The following is a 23315-nucleotide window of genomic DNA, read 5'->3' on the forward strand; positions in this document are numbered from 1 at the left end:
AGATGTGGGAGAAGTCTTCCCCTGTAGTGAAAAAAGTCGGGCTGATGATGATGATGACGATATGTTCATCCTCTGTTCCTTTGCACTGCTTGCGATAACCAGAAACAGGTATGTGGAAATCAGAGATTCACGAAGTGCGATGCATTTCCTCTTTTTGGAGTTGTCGGCTGTGCCCTCGTCTCTTGACGAAAAATCACCGTTTCTTCTCAGGCTGTTGGGAAGCAAAAAGAAAAGGACTGCGTCACAAGGACGAGCTTTGACCGTACACATCAACATCCTTTGCATTTTCTTTCCTTCTTTGTTTTCAGCTTAGTGTGTTTAAACGCATTGAGGCTGAAAAACCAATTGGTTACGGATTTATTAAAGGCACAAAAAGTAATCACAAGAAGCAGACAGCGTTCCTCAAAGAAGCTCATGTCTGAGGGTAAAGATAAGATTTTATACACGTTGCTTTGGAAATGTGGTTATACTAGGAGGATACGATGTGAGCTAAGTTCCTCAATGCGAGCTGAAAAAAACTGAAAGGAATTGTTACTACCTGTCTTCTATAGAAGAATTGCGCACTGAAATTTCGAACAAATTAGTGTAGATGCATTCCGACATTTCATTAAACAGGAGGCGTAAAAAGTCACGGCGTAAGTGCTTCGTTTTTGTATTGTGCCACAATGTGTTGGATCTTGAAAAAAAAACAATTTTTGAACAGGTATCTTGACCACCTCTAGAAGTGCCCAATTCGCCAGCAAGTTTATGCAAAAATGCGGGAAGAGAATTGCTGTGCGGTTCCGCTTTACAACAGCAAACCTCGTCAAGGTAAGCCTTCAGACTGTGCTGCAGGTACTACGTATTGTTACAATGGGCCGCAAGTTCTCTCCTCCACTGCGAGTCTCCGGGGGCTGTCGGAAAATGTCGAGCAGTGCTAACCGATCAAAACCATCTCCTTTACCTCTCAAAGCTACAAAATTCGTATTTATCAAAGCATCAAGAACATACGGCATCTGCTTCCTTATGAGCAAACGCGGATGGACAAGTTGTCCGAGGCGTCCCAGTATACGCATTTTCATTTCTTGACGGAGGTGCGTTGAAATTAGATATGCTCAATAATAGTATCATCTGGTACGGGCCCTCGAATGCACGGCACCGCACGTGACGACGAAAGTTTCATGTTGCTCCGCTGCGGCGGCCGCGGCGCTGTCTATCGACGTATAGGTAAGGCTTGCAAGTAGGTCTCTCATATTGCTGTTCCAGCGAACGACACAGCTTGCTAGTAATGTGTCGGCTGCACCAAAGCCCATCTCAATTCGTTGCGAACAAAATGCCCACCATGTGGATGGGGGGAACCACCAGTTGTAAACGCCACAAATCACACACGTTTTTTCTAAGAATAAGCGAAACTTTGTCATAAAATTGAGCGTTATCGTTAAGAAGACATTGTTTTCAGTGAACGTGTGCCCTCGTAGAAAATAAAATCGCACAAAGTGAGAAAAAATTGTGTGTACGAACGGACTGTCAGCAACGGTCTATTGCTAAACGATGCAATACCATTGGCTTCTCCAAAATGCTTGGATGCTTCTGAAACATGTGATTGCGTTTAGCGAATACAGGCGCTAGCAACTTAGAAAAAACAAACGCGCCTCCTTAGGAACTATTTAGTAATTCGTGTGAAGTAGTCGCAGCGCTCACGGGCCTGCGGCTGCTTTTGCAACGGAATTATCCAGCAGAATTTCTCGGTATGAACTGCCTTTCCCAACATGCCTGTTTGCTGCGCTCGAACTCTCTCCTGAAGAGCTGCCATGTCGGCCCCTGTGATTAACTGCTACTAAAATGTCTCGGAACTCCGTCGGCCACTGCAGCGTGGGCTTCATTTTTTCCTTCAGTCTTCCCTCGAAAAATGTAGCGAGCACAAAACAACCGCGGACGCTGCAACCAATAGGTGCCCTTGACACGGCCTTGCTACGAAATGTTGCGCAGCCGTTTACACCCCGACTGTTTTCGTTGGACGGCAGTTCATTGTAACAAAGTTTAAGGTTTCTTGAAGCATTAGATTTGCGACGCTGCACACAACAGTTTTTCAGATTTCAAGGAGAGCCTGGCGAGCACATCTCACAAATGCAGCTTAAATGACTAGAGGGGGGGGGGGGGGGTAACATATACAGGATAGAAGTTCAGAATGGCGCAAAAGACACACACACAGGAAAAATAGGGGATGACACAAAGAGCTCCTACTCTTTAGTAAGAGCTCTTTGTGTCAACCCCTATTTTTCCTGTGTGTGTGTCTTTTGCCCCATTCTGAACTTCAATCATGAACAAACTAGCCCCAAAGCAAGTTCTTCTGCATATGCAGGAAACCCAGGGACATTATTTTGTTCTTGACGACAATCTTGAGCAGCACACCACGAGACCGGCGCTTCGCAAGTGGTGTGCACAGCAACACGCAGCAGAAGCGTGCAATATACTGTCATGTTGTAGCGACGGCAGTCCAGCGGTCAGGAAGACACCAACAAGTCTTGTAAACTAAGCTCTCTATTTGGGCTGACTTGCGCCCGCAAAAGAACTGAATCACTCGGCGGCGGCGTAAGCAACAAACGTGCTCGTCAGTCGTCGAGCTACGAATGCCCGCTGCTCGCGGCATCGTTCAATTTAAAGCCGGCAAGGAAACTTCGAGACAACAGGTCGAGATCATCTAGAGTAATCTGGAAACACGTAGATGCAGCTCGGCATGGCTGTGATCAATCGAGATTAATCCGGTCGCTTCTCGCGTCACGAACACAAATGATAACACCCCCTTCCTGAGGCCTTGCGCGAACGAACGGACACTACAATGATACGGGATATTACTCCCCTCCCAAAGAAGCATCGTCTCGATGCTTTAAAATGAAAATAAACGCGGAGAATGCAAACTTTGAGTCCTTTAGCGTTCATAATATGGCTTCAGGCGTACGACATGTACGACTTCCGGGCGTGTGCGGCGTCGCTGAGATGCTGTCGTGCCGTCGGGGATGACTTCATAGTAGAGGTCACCGATGAGACGGAGAACCCTGTAAGGGCCAAAGTAGCGACGCAGCAACTTTTCACTCAATCCACGGCGGCGAACTGGTGTCCATATCCAAACACGATCACCTGGCTTGTAATTTGTGCCTCGTCGGCGCAGATTGTAGCGTCGGGCGTCGGTGTGCTGCTTGTCTTGAATGCGAAGCCGCGCAAGTCTTCGGGCTTCCTCGGCGCGATGAAGATAGGCGGCGACGTCGAGGTTGTGTTCGTCGGAAACGTGCGGGAGCATTGCGTCGAGTGTTGTCGTGGGCTTCCTGCCGTATACCAGCTGGAATGGAGTAAACCTGGTTGTCTCCTGGACGGCAGTATTATAAGCGAACATCACGTAGGGCAGAATGAAGTCCCACGTCTTGTGTTCGGCGTCGATGTACATGGAGAGCATGTCTGCGATGATCTTGTTCAGACGCTCTGTGAGACCGTTGGTTTGTGGATGATAGGCAGGTGTCCTCCGATGGCTTCTCTAGCTGTAGTTTAAAATGGCTTGCGTCAGCTCCGCTGTAAATGCCGTTCCTCTGTTTGTGATGAGCACTTCGGGGGCGCCGTGTCGCAGGAGAACTTGTTCGACAAAAAATTTTGGAACTTCTTTTGCGGTACCACTAGGCAACGCATTTGCTTCGGCGTAGCGGGTCATGTAGTCGGCGGCCACGATGATCCACTTGTTACCTGATGATGAAGTCGGAAAGGGGCCGAGGAGGTCCATCCCCATTTGTTGAAAGAGCTTAGTTGGCGGTGGTATGGGGTTCAAGAGTCCGACTGCTCTAGTCGGAGGCGTTTTGGGTCGCTTGCACTCACGGCACGTTCTCACGTAATGGGAAACGTCGGTAGCTAGCCGCGGCCAATAGTACTTCTCCTGGATGCGGTGCAAGGTACGAGCAATCCCGAGATGCCCTGCAGTCGGCTCATCATGACATGCCTGCATAATTTCTTGCCTCAGATTTTTGGGCACGACAAGAAGACTTTCTTGTTGGGCGCGAAGTTCTTCTTCAGAAGGACATTATTGTGAAGGACGAAGGACGACAGATGGCGCTTGAACCCCCGGGGAGGCGATGCGGTCTTGCCTTTCAAATAATCAACGAGGCTTTGCAACTCAGGATCCGAGCGCTGCTGCTGCGCGAAACTGCTGGCGCTTACCGGTCCTAGGAAAGCGTCGTCGTCTTCCTCTTCCAGTGCTGCGTCTACGGGGGCTCGCGATAGGCAGTCTACATCGGAATGCTTGCGGCCAGATTTGTAGACTACAGTTATGTCGAATTCTTGAAGACTCAGGCTCCAACGAGCAAGGCGGCCGGAGGGATCTTTCAAATTGGCCAGCCAGCACAGAGCATGGTGATCGCTCAGAACCTTGAATGGTCGTCCGTATAGGTAGGGGCGAAATTTGGACGTGGCCCAAATAATGGCGAGACGTTCTTTCTCTGTTGTCGAATAGTTGGCTTCGGCTCTCGACAGTGAACGGCTAGCGTACGCGATAACTTTCTCCTGTCTGCCATTTTTCTGAACGAGGACCGCTCCTAAGCCCACACTGCTTGCATCGGTATGAACTTCGGTTTCGGCGTTTCATCGAAGTGCCCGAGCACAGGAGGGGACTGTAAGCGGCGCTTCAGCTCGTTGAAAGCTTCCTCTTGCGGCCTTTCCCATTTAAAAGGCACGTCAGCCTTGGTAAATTGGGTCAAAGGTTCAGCGATGCGCGAAACGTTCTTGACGAATCGCCGGTAATAAGCGCACAATCCAAGGAATCTGCGTATAGCAATTGTCATTAGGCTGTGGAAACTCTGCGATCGCAGTCGTCTTCTGAGGGTCTGGGCGAACTCCATCCTTGCTTACGATGTGACCAAGGAACAGCAGCTCCTCGTAGGCGAAGTGGCACTTCTCTGGTTTCAGTGTCAGGCCTGAAGACTTGATCGTTTCCAGCACTATGCCAAGTCTTCTGAGGTGGTCTTCAAATCTTCAGGAGAAGACAACAACGTCTTCTAAGTAGACTAGGCAAATCTGCCACTTCAAGCCTGCGATCACCGTATCCATTATTCGCTGGAACGTCGCTGGGGCAGAGCAGAGGCCGAATGGCATCACCTTGAACTCGAAGAGTCCGTCTGGCGTTATGAACGCAGTCTTCTCGCGATCTCTTTCGTCGACTTCAATTTGCCAGTAGCCGCTCTTCAGGTCCATCGATGAGAAGTACTTAGCTTTGCATAGCCGATCCAGTGTGTCGTCGATGAGGGGGAGGGGGTATACATCCTTCGTAAGGCTGTTCAGGCGGCGGTAATCGACGCAGAAGCGAAGGGTGCCGTCTTCCTTTTTCACTAGGACAACTGATGCTGCCCAGACGCTCCTTGATGGCTGGATGACGTCGTCACGTAGCATTTCCTCTACTTGCTTGCGGATAGCTTGGCGTTCTATCGGCGATGCGCGGTAAGGGCTCTGCCGCAGTGGTCAGGCGTGTTCGTCTGTGACAATCCGGTGCTTGGCAAGCCGGGTTCGTCTCACATTCGATGCTGAAGAGAAGCAATCGCTGTACTTTTGAAGATGACTGCGTATTTGGTCTTGTCTGCTCCGTGGTAATGCTGGGTTGATATCGAACGTTGGTTGATGGCCTTGGTCAGATGGTTCTATGGGTTGGTCGGAGAGGTCAAATATGTCCCTGATGTCTGGCAGCTCGTCGAGAAAGGCAATCGTCGTACCTTTGTTTTGATGCCGGTATTCTTCGGTGAAGTTGGTTAGCGGCACCTGGGCTTGGCCATTTCGGATTTCGGCGACTCCCCTTGCGACGCCCAATCCTCGATCCAGGAGTTACTGGGTGTTCCCCTCGACGACACCTTCGGCGGTTTCGATGTCTCCAGTACCTGTGCAGGCGACGACACTTGATCGGGGCGGCACGCTCAAAGCTTCGTCGAGGACGTTTAAGGCAATGTGATGAGTCGCTGTCGTCGCGGCAGATATGGCTTTGTCCGTGGAAAGCTTGATCAACTTGGATCGAAGGTCGATGATCGCCCGATGTTCATTCAGGAAGTCGATTCCCAAAATCACGTCTCGCGAGCATTTCTGTAGGACCAGGAAGGTTGTAGCATAGGTTCGCCCATTTACTGTAACTCTCGCGGTGCAGCGTCCCGACGGCGTAATAAGGTTACCTCCTGCGGTGCGGATCAGCGGGCTATCCCAAGTTGTTGTCACTTTCCTGAGTCGGACAGCGAGTGGCCCGCTCATTACGGAGTAGTCAGCTCCAGTGTCGACCAAGGCAGTAACCGCGTGACCGTCGACCGTAACTTCAAGGTCACGTGTTCGCGTTTTCATATTAAACATGGTCTTCGGTGTACGATCTCGGCTTCCTCGAGCAATGAAGCTGCGGTGGGCGTACTCCGATGTTACTGATCTGGGCGGTGGTAAAAGCTTCGAATCTGGCCGCGTCGTCATCGTCGTCGTCGGTGTTGTCGTCGTAGCTGAGGCATGGTCTTGCGTTTTCGTCGATGGAGGATATTTTTTCTTGCGCTCAGAAGCAACCTCACCTCCAGAGGCTGCTTTATTTATTTTAACCTTCGGGGGCTGGGGGAGCGTCCACGCACTGCGTAGCCTTGGCTAGGAGATACATAGCGCGGTGATGATGGCGACGGAAAACGCGAAAGGTGGCTCGGCGATGAGTATTCTTCCCGACGCAAAAACTCCTCGATTTCAGCTAGTCGCTGGCCGGGTCGGGGTCGTGGGGCGTCGTAAGAAAATCCTCGGATGCCCATTCTCCTGTATGGGCAGTACCGGAGAATGTGGTCAGCTTCGCCACAGTGGCAGCATAGTGGGTGGCGCTGGTCGGGTGTTCTCCACTCGTCGCATTTCCTCGGCCGTGTGCGACTCTCGTAGGACGGGCGGTTTGTGGCGAGAGGGCGGCGGTCCAGCGCAGCTGACGGAGGGCGATAGGGGCTTGGGTCCCGTCGTCGAGGAGCAGGACGGCGCACTGCTGCGGCGTAAGTCATGGCTGTGGGCTACAGAGGCTGCGTGGTGGTCGGCGTCACACCCAAGGATGTTGAACCTCGTCCCGCACGACGTCAGTGAGCGATGAAAGGCTGCGGCTGCGTTCCCGTTGGAAGCAATCGTCGGAGCTCTTCTCGCACAACTTGGCGGATAACCTCCCGCAGGTTATTTCTGTTAACGGTGTCCAGGCAGTTTTCTGAGAAGACGCGCTGCTGGCGGTAACATTGGCGGGCTCGGGCGTCAAGAGTTTTTTCCATTGTGGATGACTCTTCTACGAATTCCTCGACGGTTTTGGGTGGGTTCCGGACGAGGCCGGCAAAGAGTTGCTCTTTAACTCCTCGCATAAGCAACTTCACCTTCTCTTCTTCCTTCATGTTCATGTCGGCACGCCGGAAGAGACGCTTCATCTCCTCAGTATACACTGCAACGGTCTCGTTTGGGTGTTGTATGCGACACTGTAGCAGCTGGTGGGCTCTCTCCTTGCGCACAACATTTGTGAAGGTCTTCAGAAGCTGGTCCGTGAAGGTTTCCCAGTTGGCAAGGCTGGCTTCCTCATTCTCGAACCAGACTCTTTATGGTCCCTCCAGGGCGAAGAAGACGTACCTAAATTTCATGGCATCGTCCCAGTTGTTGAAGACAGCCACACGGTTGAACTGCTCCAGCCATTCTTCGGGGTCGGCGCCAGGCGAAGCGTCGAAGGTTGGTGGCACCCGGGGCTGCTGCAGAATGATTGGAGTGGTCGTCTGGGGCAAGCTCATGGTGGACGTTGGTACTTGCTTTCGCTTCCGGGAAGGGTCCGGCAGGGTCCCGAACTCAGGTGCGTCGCATAGCACACGTCGGTTTGCGCGGTGTACTGGAGTCAGGTCCTCTGGTGAATGACTCAGAGGGCTGGCGTCACGACTTGCTGGGGGTGTCCTGTACATAGAAGGCTACCCAGCACCTCCACCAGATGTCATGTTGTAGTGACGGCAGTCCAGCGGTCAGGAAGACACCAACAAGTCTTGTAAACGAAGCTTTTTATTTGGGCTCACTTGCGCCCGCAAAAGAACTGAATCACTCGTCGGCGGCGTAAGCAACAAACGTGCTCGTCAGTCGTCGAACTACGAATGCCCGCTGCTCGCGGCATCGTTCAATTTAAAGCCGGCAAGCAAACTTCGAGATAACAGGTCGAGATCATCTAGAGTAATCTGGAAACACGTACATGCAGCTCGGCATGGCTGTGATCAATCGAGATTAATCCGGTCGCTTCTCGCGTCGCGAACACAAATGGTAACACCCTTTTCCTGCGGCCTTGCGCGAACGAACGGACACTACAATGATACGAGGCAATATCGTCACACCGCTATAAAACATTCAAATACCTCTTTCGCGTTTATATATGCTGATCAAAGACGTAAGCATAAGCAGGTTGCAAATAAATGTTCACTTCCTGCAACCTTTCTCTAAAGGGCTTAATTTCTGTGAGGATCTTCCTCACGAAAATAAGCAATTATTTCCAATACTTCTCTGCTTGATTACCATAGTTCGATGCTCGTAGGGACGTGATTAAAGGCTAGTATTCTTGACTTGTCGCATGCGATTCTTTTCCTTTGTTTCCTGTTTGTCTGCAGCTTCATGCCGCGCCCCTCTCATTTCCGTGAAACCCAACGTCGTGCTCGACGCTGAGCTTTTGTCGGCTGTTGCGGGCATAATGTTCTGTGTTAGCCATGTCAGCAAGGGGAGTTTACCAAGGAAGTGTATATTCACTTCCGACATAGGCTGCCGATTCCAAAATTCACCTAGTTAATTTTGAAGGAGATTGATCTATGGTGTTCATCATGATGTCTTCTGATGGTTCGGGGATATCTTCTGATGGTTCACTGCCGTGGGAGGCAAAGTGAAAGTGTAAACAAAGCCCATTAAGATAAAGCTTGCAAAGCAATATGGGCGACATATTACTTCACCTACTAATCGGCACGCAGCACTTCTTTCTTCGAAGATACTACTGATGATTCTGGTTATAGAGACCCATTGTTTTCTAAGTGGTTCCTCGGCAGAATTCGGCAGTATCATGCTTTGTTCTGCCTTTCATCCAATAACCCCCACAGGCGTATTTCATGTTTACGCCTTTTAGGAACAACTACGAACCGGAGCCAACTATAATAGACAACGATGAACTTTATAGTGCAAAGGGCTTTGGCCGAAGATTGCCATGGCACAATGTATTTATTTTTACATAAGGTGGGGTCAAAGACAACGACAATTGGCATGACCCCATGTTTTCAAAAGCTGTCATCTTCTCGGCAGCCTGGACAGCAGGTGCTTCCTGAGAGGTTCGCGACGATGAAGTCTTACTGAAGAAGCTTGAGTGGTATACGCCCCTATACAGCGCATGTCAGTACTGTGCAGAAAATGATGCTACAGCATTAATTGGTGTATTCAAGGAGAGTTCTTAGTCGGGCTGATTGGTGCATGTTGATGGAAACGACAGAACAGCACCCACAGACGGGACGGAAGCGCATGTGTCTCTTATCTTCTCTTCCATCTCCTGTGATAGCCAGTTCAGTCGTTTCCATAAATGGGTACAGTGCACGGAAAAAACCACATGAAGTATGTTAGCCTCCCCAAACCTTCTCGCACTTAAAGACTTCTAGTATATGTTTTTATATTTGCTACTCCACAGATGGCGGAAAAAGCTTGCATCGAAATGCGAATTTGCTATGCATATTATGAGAGAGAGAAGAACAAGGTAAGGCCTTCAACAATGTTCAGAAATTGCATATGACGCTTACTAAACCATTCAAGCGCAAGTAAAGAGTTTGGCAAAATAGAGCTTATGTAAGTTAAAAAGATCCGCAAAACAAATGCGGTACCAAGATTAAGAACAATAAGAAAGTGGCTTTCAGGAACAGGGTGAACGTTGTTTTTTTATTCCCCTGCAAGCTTTCGGACTTGTGCTCGCATATATGAGAAGGCAGGCCGAGGAATGAAGCAGGCACGATGTAGCATATCAATCGTTTCACATCATATGCCACAGGTTCGGTATACAAGATGCTTCTGACATTCGGGACACAATGCTTTCTTGGATTACACAAACAGAAAGCAGATGCTTCGCCACCGCTGAATGCGCCGGTTGCATTCGTTTATTAACAACGTCAAAACAGCAGGCGACATAGGGGTAAAGAAGGAAGGGAGATTCAGGCAGCCTAATTTATCAGAATATGTGGCACTGGTTCCATCAGATCTTATATGTCTGCCTGAGAGAAAAACTATTTAGATATCTACACACGTTGCGATAGTATTGCTGCTTCCTTCCATCTCCTCACTCTTATGGTATTTCAGTGGAATTTGTTCTGACCATGAAACGCTAGTTTTTATGGTGAGATGTAACTCTTGAATCAAGCACGGTTGTCAGTCCCGTTCTGTTGTCCGCACCTTTTTGTGGTCCTACATCGTTTTGCGACTCATTCCGTGTCATGAGCAGGCTATATAGCTGAGCTGTCAACAGTTGGCGGTAACAGAAACATCCTCAGCGCACATTGTTTATCAAGTTCTTTTGAATTGCGAAGTTTCACAAGCTTGTGTAGAACAGAACATTTAACTACAAACGCATACCTTGTTGAAATAACAAGAAAATATTCGAACGAGAAAAGAAATGCTATCGGTGAGATTGTGCGAGACTGTAGCGCCCCTCGCGTAGAGCAACGTCAAGACCAAAGAAATGGACAGACAAGGCGTTGTGAGGTCTACGTTGGCGCTTTCCCGATTGTTTTCAGATGATAGACAAAATTATGAAAGCTACTAATTTTTTTCTTGAGATTTGTTTTATTTTTCTTGCGCAGAACGCCCTTCGTTGACTTGTATCAATAATTCAAAGCCTATACCATAGGGTAGCCACAGCACAAAAGCAGAACAGAGCGCCATGTTAAACGTCATGTCAGACACGAGGCGGAGGCTGTGTACTGCATTCAACATTATGTGTGAGGAGTTCGCTCCATTAATTGATCGGGAACCGAACACTGTAGTGCTTTGGCGCTTTGTTCTATATTTAATGTCCTGAATTTTTTTATTGATAATCAAGTCCTATAGCTGCAAAGTGTGGCGGAAAAATATCTTTCTTTGCTAATGTTAACCTACTGAAAATCAGCACGGTAGAACACACCTAACGTGCCAGAAGTTCTTCGCTCAGAACAAAGGTCCACGTCCGACGGCGGTAACGAAACATGACATTATTTAAAAGCTGTAATGAATAAACACAGAAAATTCAGCACTCTATTAGGCAATCTATGGCATATCGCGCAAACAAGCACAATGGGGATAAAAACACTCTTCCGATATTTAAACCAGCCCTGAGGGCAGAGAAATACAGAATTGTGCTTGGTTTACAAGGGACTGTGTTCGAAACTACACATTAAGAAATGTGGCATTCTGCAGATTTTGATATTGTACTGAGCCCTCCTCGTCCACACAATGGAACTCTAAGAAGGAATAGAAATTGGCCCCTATCGCCGTATTGCTCCTCAGAGATGAAAAAGACGCTGCTTTCAATAGAAACGGATTTTTTATAAACCAGAGAGAGAGACAGGAATTTCATCCAGCGGAAAAGTTATCAATCAGAGGAGGTTCAAAAATGAAATCGAGGTGCCACTAGCACCAACCATTTACAGCACCAAACTGGTGAAAGTCCAGACTGTTTTTCCTTTTTTTCATGTAGGAATCCTTGAGCCTAAGCTACAGGACCATTAAGTTAAAAACTGTGATGGGGAATTATTTTCGGTCTGGGCGGGCGTAAAAAGTTTGAAACCTGTGGCAGGGAAATATTAAGCCGAACTTGAATTTAGTTTAAAAGGCGTATTTTAAGCATCGATTTCCACTGAAGTACGGAAAATGCACATTTTACCAAGCTGAATTTCTATCGCTCAAAGCGAGAGCCGTCCAGAACGGGCTGACCACTGTTGTTTCCGGCGCTGCTCCCTTCAGCGTCGCCAAATGAAACCCGTGGTACATCGGTACAGGTGCGATTTGAGGCAATGGACCTCCGCAGGCGCACGCTACAGACATCCAACTTGCCAGAAGGCTCCAACCTCCAAGCCCTGATAGTGGGCCCGGCTGCCCTATGTTTTGCATTTTCTCGGCCAGCAGGACCCAGCGCGCTTCAGAAAGACACAGGATAAAAATGCTGCAAAATGGTTGGTTTGGTTTATGTGGTTTAACGTCTCAAAGCGACTAATGCTATGAGAGACGCCGTAGTGGAGGGCTCCGAAAATTTCGACCACCTGGGGTTTTTAACGTGCACTGACATCGCACAGTACACGGGCCTCTAGAATTTCGCATCCAAAGAAATTCAACCGCCGCGGCCGGGATAGAACCCGCATCTTTCGAGTCAGCAGCCGATCACCATAACCACTGAGCCACCGCGGCGGCCAAAATGCTGAAGACTGTCGCACATCATACGACAGGGTGGGCAGCTGTTTTGTGTTCCTACTATATCAAGTAGGAACATGCTATGAAGTTGAACAAAGTTATCTTCCATTCGACCGCTGCTGCCAACTTCTGCTATCCTGTGGTGAGGAAGCTGCTTGTCAACAGTCCCTTCTGCCAAACAGCCCGGAGCCGTCGCAACACCTGGCTCCTTACATTTGATATGTCAATACAGAACGGTTGTATGAATCCCTTCCACCAGTCCATCAGCCTGAACCTTTCGCTGCACCACAGACCTACACCGACGCCGTCACATGCCTGAGGCCACCTAGACAGCCCTCGAGGTACTGTAGGCTTAAAAGTTTGTCCCTCATGCCCCACTAGCGCCGATGTCTTTTTTGATACTTCTTCCACAGTTAGCCAATCCGTGGCATACAAGTGATAATCGCCACACTCTCGCAGATTGCATGGTCATGGGGCCCGGTACTGCCATCGTTCATATTCAAGGATCCCCATTGCCTCCCTGAGCTTCACGTTACACTGACCTTCTCGGAATCAGTAGTCAGTGCCAGCAGACCCGTCCATAAGTGGTCGTCTTTCACCAGACCAATGCGCGGTCTCCGCCTGCCACTAACCTTCACTCCCACCGCTGCTCCCGTTCTCTTAGGAGACGGCGCTCCACTGTTTATAAAGAGGAAAACTAGATGCTGCAGTTCCTGAGGCGAGAACTTCGGCGCCGGTGAAATCACTAAGGTTTCATTATTGTTGCAACAAATCTGATCGAAGGATGGGCAGAGGGCATTGCTGTACTGGCGCTTCTCGACACCGGTGCTGCGCTTTGAACCATGGCCGTAACTCTTTGCCGCACCATTGAAAAGCGAAGAAACGACTTTCTAAATTCTCTTTGCGCGCGGCAAGCGCCACGCCTATTGGGCCGCTAGCATTTTACGCTTATAGAGTTGTTATTCAGGACGTTGCATAAACATTTCGGTTCATACTTTTCGCTTCCTACTATCCTGACATCATAGTAAGTAGGGACCTCCTGTTAGGAGCTGTTTGCTCTCGGTGATCCCTCGTCAGCCGCTGCTTCTTGCAGATCTGTCGCTGCCGAAGATGTTGACTTTCCAGCATGCTATTCCATCGTCGCCAAGCTATTGACTTTGTTCGCGACGCTAATGTATTTTCTACACCATCGCCCAATATTGTCCTCATCAAATGTTCTTTCCTGCTTTACACTGTACTCTTCCTCTAAGCGTTCCTGACCGCGTCATTTGTAACCGACCCGTTTTCATCTCCTCCCGCAGTACGTTAAGATGAATGCCTCGGCACCACCCAGCTCACTGAGTCTATTCTCACCCGTGATGACATTGACAATTCCCAGCAGCTTGATTCGGATGCTCTACTCCACCTTTTGCCGCCCTCGACACGTCGTTCTCAGATGTTTTCCATCGAAGCCGCACTCAGGTACTAACGCGCTGAGCTTCTCGCGCTCCTTTATTTAATTTCGCATCTGCTTCGATTCTCATCAGTCCGCTTTGAGTCGCACGTCAACTCGTGAAGAATAAAGGTGGTTCCATATATTTCTTCGTTGATCACAGCCCGAGTAGCACAACCCGTGGGCCTCCTGCAGGTCCCACATGGGCAAGTGGGCCAGTAGGAACCCCCCAATAATTCTGTGGGCCCCCTGAGAGGAAGTATAATTTGGGTTTGCCCCTGTTTACTTCATGTGGTCCTATACCGCCTTTCCAAAGACTGAGCCCACATTCCTGCATCCTGCCCGCGAAGGTTGCTTGTTGGGTTCTCGAGGGAAGACGTAACGAAAAGGTGGTCTTTTTGCAGGAAAAAGGTGGGCTAGGCGAAATGAAGCGGTCCGCATAAAAGTGTTCGAGGTCCTACATTGACCGTGGCGGAGCTGGTATGTGGGCGTTCCGCATGCGTACCACCTGGTTTTGTTTTAAGGTAAATGGGGTTTTATGCATAAAAACTTGGCATCTCCAAAATGGGGCTCTCCGCGTAAAACAGCTATATAGACCCAGCATAGGCCGTGGGAGGGCTTGAATCATGAATGCTCATATGCTGCCCACGTGGGTCCTTTGTGCGCTATGAGGGCAGATGTTATGATTGCTTGTTTATGACTGCTGCTGATGTTGCTGTGTGCCAGCGGATCAGTGCAGGCGACAGTGTGTCGTGCGGAAGAGCTGCTTTGTCCTCAGGGGTGAAGAAAGGCCGTTGCGCTAGGGCATGCGCTCGAACCGCGTTCGAACCACGTTGGCCGAAGGGTACCGCCTTTAGCAGGCTCAGAGGTCATTTGAAAGCTGGTTTTGTCCGCGAGGGGAGCAGCGGGGACCCAGGCTATAAGGGACGCGCAGTAGAGGGCCGCTCATGATTTCGACCATGTGGGGTTCTTTAAGATGCACTGACATCGCACACTACACGGGCCTCCATCATTTCGCTTAAGTTAAAACACGGCCGTCGGAGCCGTGACTGAACCTGCGCTTTTCTACTCAGAAACCGATCACCATGTCCACTGAGCCGTCATGGCTGCTCCAGAGTGGCAAATTCCGGTTTGGTTGTAGTTGCACGGATCTTTCGTATTTTCTCCGTATTGAAGAAAGAGTGGTTTCGGCATCTCGCACGATGCTTTCGGCATCTAACGCGTGTAATAGCGTATTCCAATAGGCAATCCGGAGCAAACCTTCTTACTTATCGAACCGGGAAGCGTGTTGCGTACGGCGATTCGGATACACATCTTCAGTTCTGATTGGCTACCGCAAAGTGCGACATGTTTTGTGCTCCTTCATTCACTCCCCTTCGCCAAGACCAACAGCAGCAGATTAGCTGAACGGCACACCACAAAAATTACGAGGAACTTTAGCGGTTGAAGTGCTGAAAGGCGAAAGCCTGAGTGCTGCATTCTGCTCCGCGATTGTTCACTGCACATTTTGTTGCTGCATTAATTAACTGCCAATTAATGACGCTTAAACTTCGCCTTTAGGAGTGGAACGCGACAGCGTGTTGTAGCGCTGCCACGGAGTCCAAGGAACGCCACCACCCGTTCGGCGCGATGCGTTGCCCTTTGAACGCAACGCTTTTTGAGGAAAGGAAATGGGGCTGTAATTCTCTGTCATCTCGGTGGACACCTGAGCCGCACGGTACAGGAAGGGAGGAAGTGTGAGTGAAAGAAGAAAGAGGGGCCGTAATGAAGGAAATGAAAATTGTATTTCAGGAAAGGAAATTACGCAGTAACTGTCTCACATATCTCAGTAGACACTAGTCGAAAATTGTATTTGAGGAAAGGAAGTTTCGCAGTAACTGCCTCACATATTTCGGTGGACACCCGTCAAAATTCGCGCGCGGTGACGTCACGACAATTTGGACCAATCTGAAACGCGGACAAGTACGCCTTGCTCGTCGGTAAATTGGTTTTTGAGGAAAAGAAATGTCTCTGATATCTCGGTGGACACCTAAACCTCGCAGTAACGGGAAGGGAGTAATATGAGTGTGAACGAACACACCGTATTCACTAGACGCACCTTTGTTCATTCGAAACCATCGAGCTGGCATGGCGGAGTGGTAGCGTGCTCTGCTCGCACTCCGGAGACCGGGGTTCGATTCCCAAGCTCGGCCAATTTCCTACTCGGTTTTATTTATTTGTCTGCTCTGACTAGGAAGGTTAATTGGACAAATCGGTTAAGTAACCAATTAACTAAACTCAAACTTACTTGGAGCATCACTATACGATCCCTTTAATTGGTTGCATGGTTAGTGGCCAAAGTACAATTGGCCCCGTTTGAAATTCGCGCACTGTGACGTCACGGCCATTTCGACCAATTGAAAAGCGTGACATTTCTGTCGACAGTTCCTGCTTACAACGATGAGGCATTAAAGTCTTCCGCTTTATTATATCTAACATGATTGATAGACACCCGACCGTAAGTGAGGGCGAAGTTTGTCATCACTTGAGGCACTCTCTCAGAGGAAGCGCGTCGAGATATATCATCGTCGTGGTGCGGTCCCGCAACCGCTCTTGCCGCCAGAGCCGTGGTCTTTCCACTTATTTTCACGCCTGTACCTGAAAGCCCGATTGAGGTGTGCACTTACACAACTATGCCAATTTAATCAATGTACTTCGGCGAGATCTGTTCCAACGGCACCCGGTTCCGCTAAACCGGGCGGAGACGGCTTCGCAGGTCTGGTCCACCAGGTCTACTGGAACCGTTGTTCTGCAAACCTGTCATTCGATTGGATTGTAAAACATTTACTGCGTCGAGAGCAGGTTGCGGAGGCACGTACTAGATAGCCGCTAGCCCGTGGCTAGCGGCGACCTCGTTGGCCCGCTCGATTGCCCGCACTTGGATCTTGGGGTCCGAGCTGACCAGCACGGCCTCCCCCCGCTCGGGAGAAGGGAGCTGTATCAACTCCGCCGGAGGCGGATCATCTGCGCAATTCCACAGAATGTGGTCGTAGGTGGCCCTTTCACCACATTTATGGCAGTTTGGATCGTACTGGCCAGGGTACATGAGGGCAAGCAGAGCCGGATTGAGAAGGGAGCGTGTTTGAAGACGGCGCCAGGTGACTTCCTGCGCTTTTGATAACGATTTGTGGGGAGGGGGATATGCGCGCCTCTCCAGCCTAAAGTTATGGGTGATGTCATGAAATGAGATTAACCCGTCTCTCGTGAAATTCGGCTCGGAGGGCGTGCTCACTGCCCGGTCGACGAAACCTCGGGCTTGCGCATGAGCCGCCTCGTTCCCCGGATTAGACGAGTGGGCCGGGACCCAGATCAATTCAACCTGTCTAATCGGAAGGCGGGTGGTTTGAAGGATGCGGAGTGAGGTAGATGTGATACTGCCCCTCGCGAAATTGCGAATGGCTGTTTTGGAGTCGCTAAATATAATATCAGCAGGCGTGTTCGCTATAGCTAAGGCTATTGCCGCTTCCTCCGCCGTCTGTCAGTTCTCTTCTCGTTCCCTTCTCCTCACGCCGTTCGAGGTCGCACGCCGCATGTTTTCTTTTCCTCTTCTGTTTTTTCTGAGGGTCTTGTAGGCAGACGGCACTTGTTCTTCACGAACACATATAGACGAGTTTTTTCGATAGCGTGACCTTAAAGCTGGCGCACTATGGCAGCATAACTTCCTAAAAGAAGTTCGCAGAAGCACAAAAAAAACAACACAAAGTTCACCGCAGCGTCAGTATAGAAATCATTGAATATGTCATCATCACTACATTATTTAAGAGCAGAAATCTTTGTATGACATCGCTAACTACCTGAAGTTCAGTTACTGAGCTTCATCATCCTTGCATACTGACACTCGTGCCTGTATTCAGTAGATTTGCGGACATCTATAAAGGCTTAATCGCTAACTTCACTCCTTTTACTCTTTCGGAGAATGCTCTTTGAAGCTGTTGAGTTGAAAACCATAATCTCAGTCTCCCTTTAGTGCATTTGCTAGTTGCAGTTTAATCATTTGCCCGTATTTAGAACCCTTCCAATTGCAATTAAAAACGTCGTCGACTGTTATCCTGCTTCACAACACATCAAATTGCCTATGCTGTAATGCGGATGGCAGTGCCGTAATGCTTGGAACAAAGCAAAAATTTCTTGCTCAGGACATGGCCGCATACAAGGTGTCCTTGCGAGACTGCTTTCTCAACATCGCAGGACTGCTTCAGGCTTACAAACCGGTAAGTTCGACTAGTTTTCAAGTCATCCGAAGGGGAATATCTTCAAGTTGGTTTATTTAGTCAAGTATTTTTTCCACAAAAATGTGCGCAGCTAAAAATACAAAAAAAAATCTTCTAGTGGTTACAGTTCAGGAGCCCATGCGTCGCATATGATTTAGACTTCTTGAAAAAGTTTTACGCCGTAAAAGCAATTTTTCTTATGTCGACTGAATCCCGCCGCGTCGACTCAATTCCTCGTGTGTTCGCGAGCCGGCTCCAAGATCGCGGATTCATCATACAGTCGTAAGTTCTGTTTTTTTTTTTTGGCAGTCAAATTTCACTTTTTAGAAATAAACAAGCTAGTCAAATAGAAGAGAACATTTCTAAAGACAAGCCGTACATTTCTTGCGTGATTGAATTATTTTCCCGGGTCCCAGTTCAGTATTTTCATTCGGCTTGGTTGCTTTGCTCGATTTACCAAAAGAGTGCTGCCTTCGAACACTGCGCTAGCTTTCATTTCTTGGGGCACTCCCTCGTGTGCTCTATGATCCCTACTAGTGCAGACCGTGCACAGACTGACGCAGCATTTTCGCGGACTGAGTCCAACATTAGCGGCTGTTGAGCCGTTCAATAAGACAGCATTTTTTTCTCTTTTGAACGTTTTGAGCAGCGCTGGTGTTATTGTCGTTTTTTCCAGAGATAACTACATCAGATTGGTAACACATAAATACACAGAAGGCCACAAACTATCTATGAAAAATGGCATGCGAAAGCCAGGAACATAATTTGTATCTAGTGCCAATTATTTACACCCAGATTCACTTTTTTTTTCTTTTAGGACATGCTGCCCTTCACAGACGAAGAATTGAAATCTCTGCGCGATTCTCTTGTTGTAAGTGTGCAAACGTATGTCTTTAGAATTCTTCAGTTTCGCTGGAAGCTGAAGTCAGACGTACTTTTTAGATAATATTGTAAATGGAACGTAAAAGTGTTTCTCCCTCGATGGCGATAATCGTTTTCGTGAACGGAAAGCCGAAAGCAGCCAGTATGTTTTACTTAAAAGAAAGCGAACAGATATTTATATTTCTGCATTAAAAAAAGCTGGTTTTCGTTTCTGTAGCATAAATTGAATGTTCTTTCGAGAAAAAGATCATGATATATTCAAATTTTACCGCTGTTCCTTTATGTCGTGCATTCCTATCTACTGGCCCTGCGCATAAACGAAAATTGGGCAGTAAATATATATTCGTTTCTCGTATGCTTTGTTTATGAAACCTGTAGCAACAAAGCCTTCAGAAAATAACCCAATTTAACGTCTTATTCTCTGGAATCTCGCGCGCCTTAATAATATCTACGTATTAAAAGGTTTTCCGAATACATGTATGAGTAAAGTGTTTCCAGGTCGCGTATTGTACGATATGATACAATTTGATAGAAACCACTGATGGCGCTTTACAGCTTTTAGGAAGCAAGTGCCAGAAGTTTACGAAGTGTGCGCTGTCCGGCCGTTCATGAAGTAGTACAGCACATATGATCATCACTGAAGAACTGGTACTGGTAGTTGTTGCCATTGAATGAAGCACTGGATATTACCGCACATAAAAATCAGGATGGTCAAATGTTTTAGGGGAATCCCCAAGGTGGAGTAGATTTCTAATAAGGGAGTAACTACTCATTGACATCCACCCAAGCGCAGCCATACGGCTACAAAGGAAAGCTGTACAGCTTTCTCAGAAACTTCGCAGTTAAAGAAAAATTCATCCGGGTATAGCTTTCCTTTGTAGCCGTATGGCTGCGCTTGGGTGGATGTCAATGAGTAATTACTCCCTTATTATAAAAATCAGGATATTAGACTGCGTACTCAGTCAACGCAGCGCAGAATTTCAATACTCTGCGTAAAGTGAAAGACCTGGTTTCGCCAGTGTCGGAAAATCTGGGAAACCTTCTTCTCGAATGTTTAAACTGCTGCTCTGTGTACTGTCGCATCTGTGCGCGTTGCCACAAAAATGGACGGACGGACGGACGGACGGACGGACGGATGGATGGATGGATGGATGGATGGATGGATGGATGGATGGATGGATGGATGGATGGATGGATGGATGGATGGATCGATGGATCGATGTATGTATGTATGTATGTATGTATGTATGTATGTATGTATGTATGTATGTATGTATGTATGTATGTATGTATGTATGTATGTATGTATGTATGTATGTATGTATGTATGTATGTATGTATGTATGTATGTATGTATGTATGTATGTATGTATGTATGTTTGGATGGATGTTTGGATGGATGGATGGATGGATGGATGGATGGATGGATGGATGGATGGATGGATGGATGGATGGATGGATGGATGGATGGATGGATGGATGGATGGATGGATGGATGGATGGATGGATGGCGTTTAAAATTATTTCTTAATATATTTCATTCTAGAACTGGAATAGATAGAACCAAATATACAGCCAACCCTGATTACGTGTCCTTACGAAGAGATCATTCACTTCAAGTTAAAGAATACAGATGCCGGACTGACCTTTTTAAAATGCCTTTTTTCCTTAAAACGGTTTCGGAATGGAACAACCTGCCTGAGGAAGTAATGTCAATTTTATCAAATGATTCATTTTCTTCTATGCTGAGACATTTTTTTATGTATAATAATTCCGTCTTCTTTCTATCTCAATGTTATCTTTTTTTTGTAACCACCTGCACTCGGTGGCATTTGTGAACTTTTTCTACAACCCCCCCTCCCCCACTTTAATGCCAGACAATGGCGCTTTGGGTATGATGATAAATAAATAAATAAATAAATGGACGGACGGACGGATGGACCGATGGATCGATGGACGGATGGACGGATGGATGGATGGATGGATGGATGGATGGATGGATGGATGGATGGATGGATGGATGGATGGATGGATGGATGGATGGATGGATGGATGGATGGATGGATGGATGGATGGATGGATGGATGGATGGATGGATGGATGGATGGATGGATGGATGGATGGATGGATGGATGGATCAGGCTGAACCTCTTAAATCAGGCGGCGGATCATGCCACCTAGCAGAGACCGATTTTGGCGCAGCGAAAGGAATGTGCTAGAGGGCCGTCCTAGATTGGAAGTCGTTAACGGCAAAAGTGCCAGTGGCGCATACGTTTGGCACCAGGAGGTTGGAAGACGAAGTACGCTGTCGGAAGACGAAGAGGCGCTCAACTGGGGTCTAGAGATACATCGACTTGAGGCAGGACAAGCTGACTACTTAGTTAGAGCCTTTTCGCAGCAGAGTGATGGTCTTTCTGCTGAGGAGAATGACGCAGAATAGGGCTTTGTCGGGAGTGGCCCTCGCACAGCACAACAGTGCACGGAAACGTGCGTGGAGGTGGCGAGATCGGGGCGCACAACAGTAGGGTAACGATTTAAAGAAAAAAATTTGCTGGAGTTTAGCTTTGGTTAAACCTGGTAGGTTGCGTAAGCATCCACAGCGTTCCATTCGAGATCGTCACCGGTTGTAGACAATTCGGATTCGACAGAGGCGCGGTGCGCCCTTCTAGCAGCGTCTTGAGCGCGCCGCTTAGCAAGGCGCTTTTCGCGTTCTTCATCTGTCTCCGAAGCCCGTTGTCGTTTCCTGACTTCGTCGAGCCTACGTAGTCTCCCTTTCTGTTTATCAGGCGGCATAACGACGGAGCCGGCAAGTGAGCGAACGCACTTTATGCCCCCCCCCCCCCTTTTTAAGCATGAAATGCTTTTAGCTCCCGTTGTCGGCAGTGTGGTGACGTCACGCCCAGACCGAGAGCCATCATCCGGGCACTGAATTCCAGTAATCCGGGCACTGAATTCCAGTCATCCGGGCTCTAAAACGAGAACATCCGGGCACGGTACGAGACTTAACCAGATTTGTTGTTGTTGTTGTTGTGACTGAGAGAAGGATGAAAAGGAAATTGCACGGGCCTGCTACTGGCTCTAGCCAAGCCACCACCGCTGCCAACGTGCAGAGAGAGGAGAGGTAAGAGATCAGAGGAAAGAGAAAAGGCAAGAAAAGACGCGCGTCGCAGCAACAACTGCGTCCGCCGGAGCGGACGCTGCTGAAAAAATCAGATAAGCGGCCGAATTTAACGAGACTCTCTAAGCCCTCCTACGCGACCGGCATGCAAGCGCCGGTTGGTCTCCAAACGAGACAAAAAATAACTGCTGCCAGTGCCTTCTCAATGTTTATCAAGATATAAGTTGAGCTGTGGGTTTGATAATGCACGGAATTATAATTTCCGATTTCTAATAACGCGTGCAAAAAGCACATAAATGCCATGTTACACTTCGTTGTCATACGTGATCCGGGGGAGAAGCGCTGCGTTCAAAGGGCAAGGCATCGCGCCGAACGGGTGGTGGCGTTCCTCCCTTCCTTTACGGTGCGGTTCGGGTGTCCACCGAGATGGCAGAGAATTACTGCGCCATTTCCTTTCCTCAAAAAACCTTGCGTTCAAATGGCAAGGCATCGCGCTGAACGGGTGGTGGCGTTCCTCCCTTCCTGTACGGTGCGGTTCGGGTGTCCACCGAGATGACATTAGGCCCGTAAACATTTCATGCTTACTCTACTCTCGTTTACGGGAGAGGCAGAGATTTTTTTTCCAGCGTCCTCTCCACACTCCGCAGCTGGCGAGAGCGCGGCGAGGGCAGCGCCTCCACTCGGCAGCGACGCAGTAGTGCGCCGCGCCTCGCGCCGCTCTTCAAGGTCAAACGTGCCTCGCGGCCGCCCCGGCGCGAAGGGCTGAAACCTGTCGTAATATTGCTTACGCAATAAAATTGGAGGGGACACTTAAGCTCCTCCTTAACAGTATGACGCGATAGCGTAACGGGTTAATTACCATATATGCAGATTTGGTCATTCTATCCTTGACATTCATAGAGACCTGAGAGTCCTCATATCCCTCCTTCGGCAATGGTGCAGCAGTTAAGCGATCAGCCACTGCCCCGCGATGACAGGTGCTGCCACCGGCAGGGCCTTGTTGCGACCAGGTAGCTGTTCCTGAGCGACCAATTATTAATTCAACTGTCACCTGCCACGGTGGACAGGTTGCAATGAAGCCGCAAGGTAACGTGGCCCAGGTGGCCCAACTGCCTCCTATGTTGCTTCTTTGGGGATTTTTCGTGGATTGTTCGCTAACGATGAACGATGCTGACGTCGACGCCTGGTTTTCTGCTGCTCAAGCTTCTTGACGCTATCTCGTTATTATTCC

The 23315-nt window shown here is 48.6% G+C and overlaps 1 protein-coding gene across 3 annotated transcripts in view; it reads left to right on the forward strand.

Moving 5' to 3' along the window:
* The first annotated feature begins 263 nt into the window (after positions 1 to 263).
* Positions 264 to 23315, forward strand: part of LOC149343522 (uncharacterized) — a 33270-nt gene continuing 10218 nt past the window's right edge. The window contains exons 1-4 of one of the 3 annotated variants that reach the window (XM_089545958.1): positions 264 to 810; positions 9662 to 9727; positions 18010 to 18084; positions 18902 to 18955. In XM_089545958.1, the coding sequence (XP_089402084.1) occupies positions 748 to 810; positions 9662 to 9727; positions 18010 to 18084; positions 18902 to 18955 (258 nt within the window). In that variant the 5' untranslated portion in view covers positions 264 to 747. The remainder of the gene's footprint in view (positions 811 to 9661; positions 9728 to 18009; positions 18085 to 18901; positions 18956 to 23315) is intronic. The other 2 variants (XM_089545960.1, XM_089545961.1) reach the window with 2 other exon arrangements.

Source organism: Amblyomma mixtum, chromosome 5 (genome assembly GCF_055824585.1).
Source record: "Amblyomma mixtum isolate Tamu chromosome 5, ASM5582458v1, whole genome shotgun sequence".
NCBI lineage: Eukaryota > Metazoa > Arthropoda > Arachnida > Ixodida > Ixodidae > Amblyomma > Amblyomma mixtum.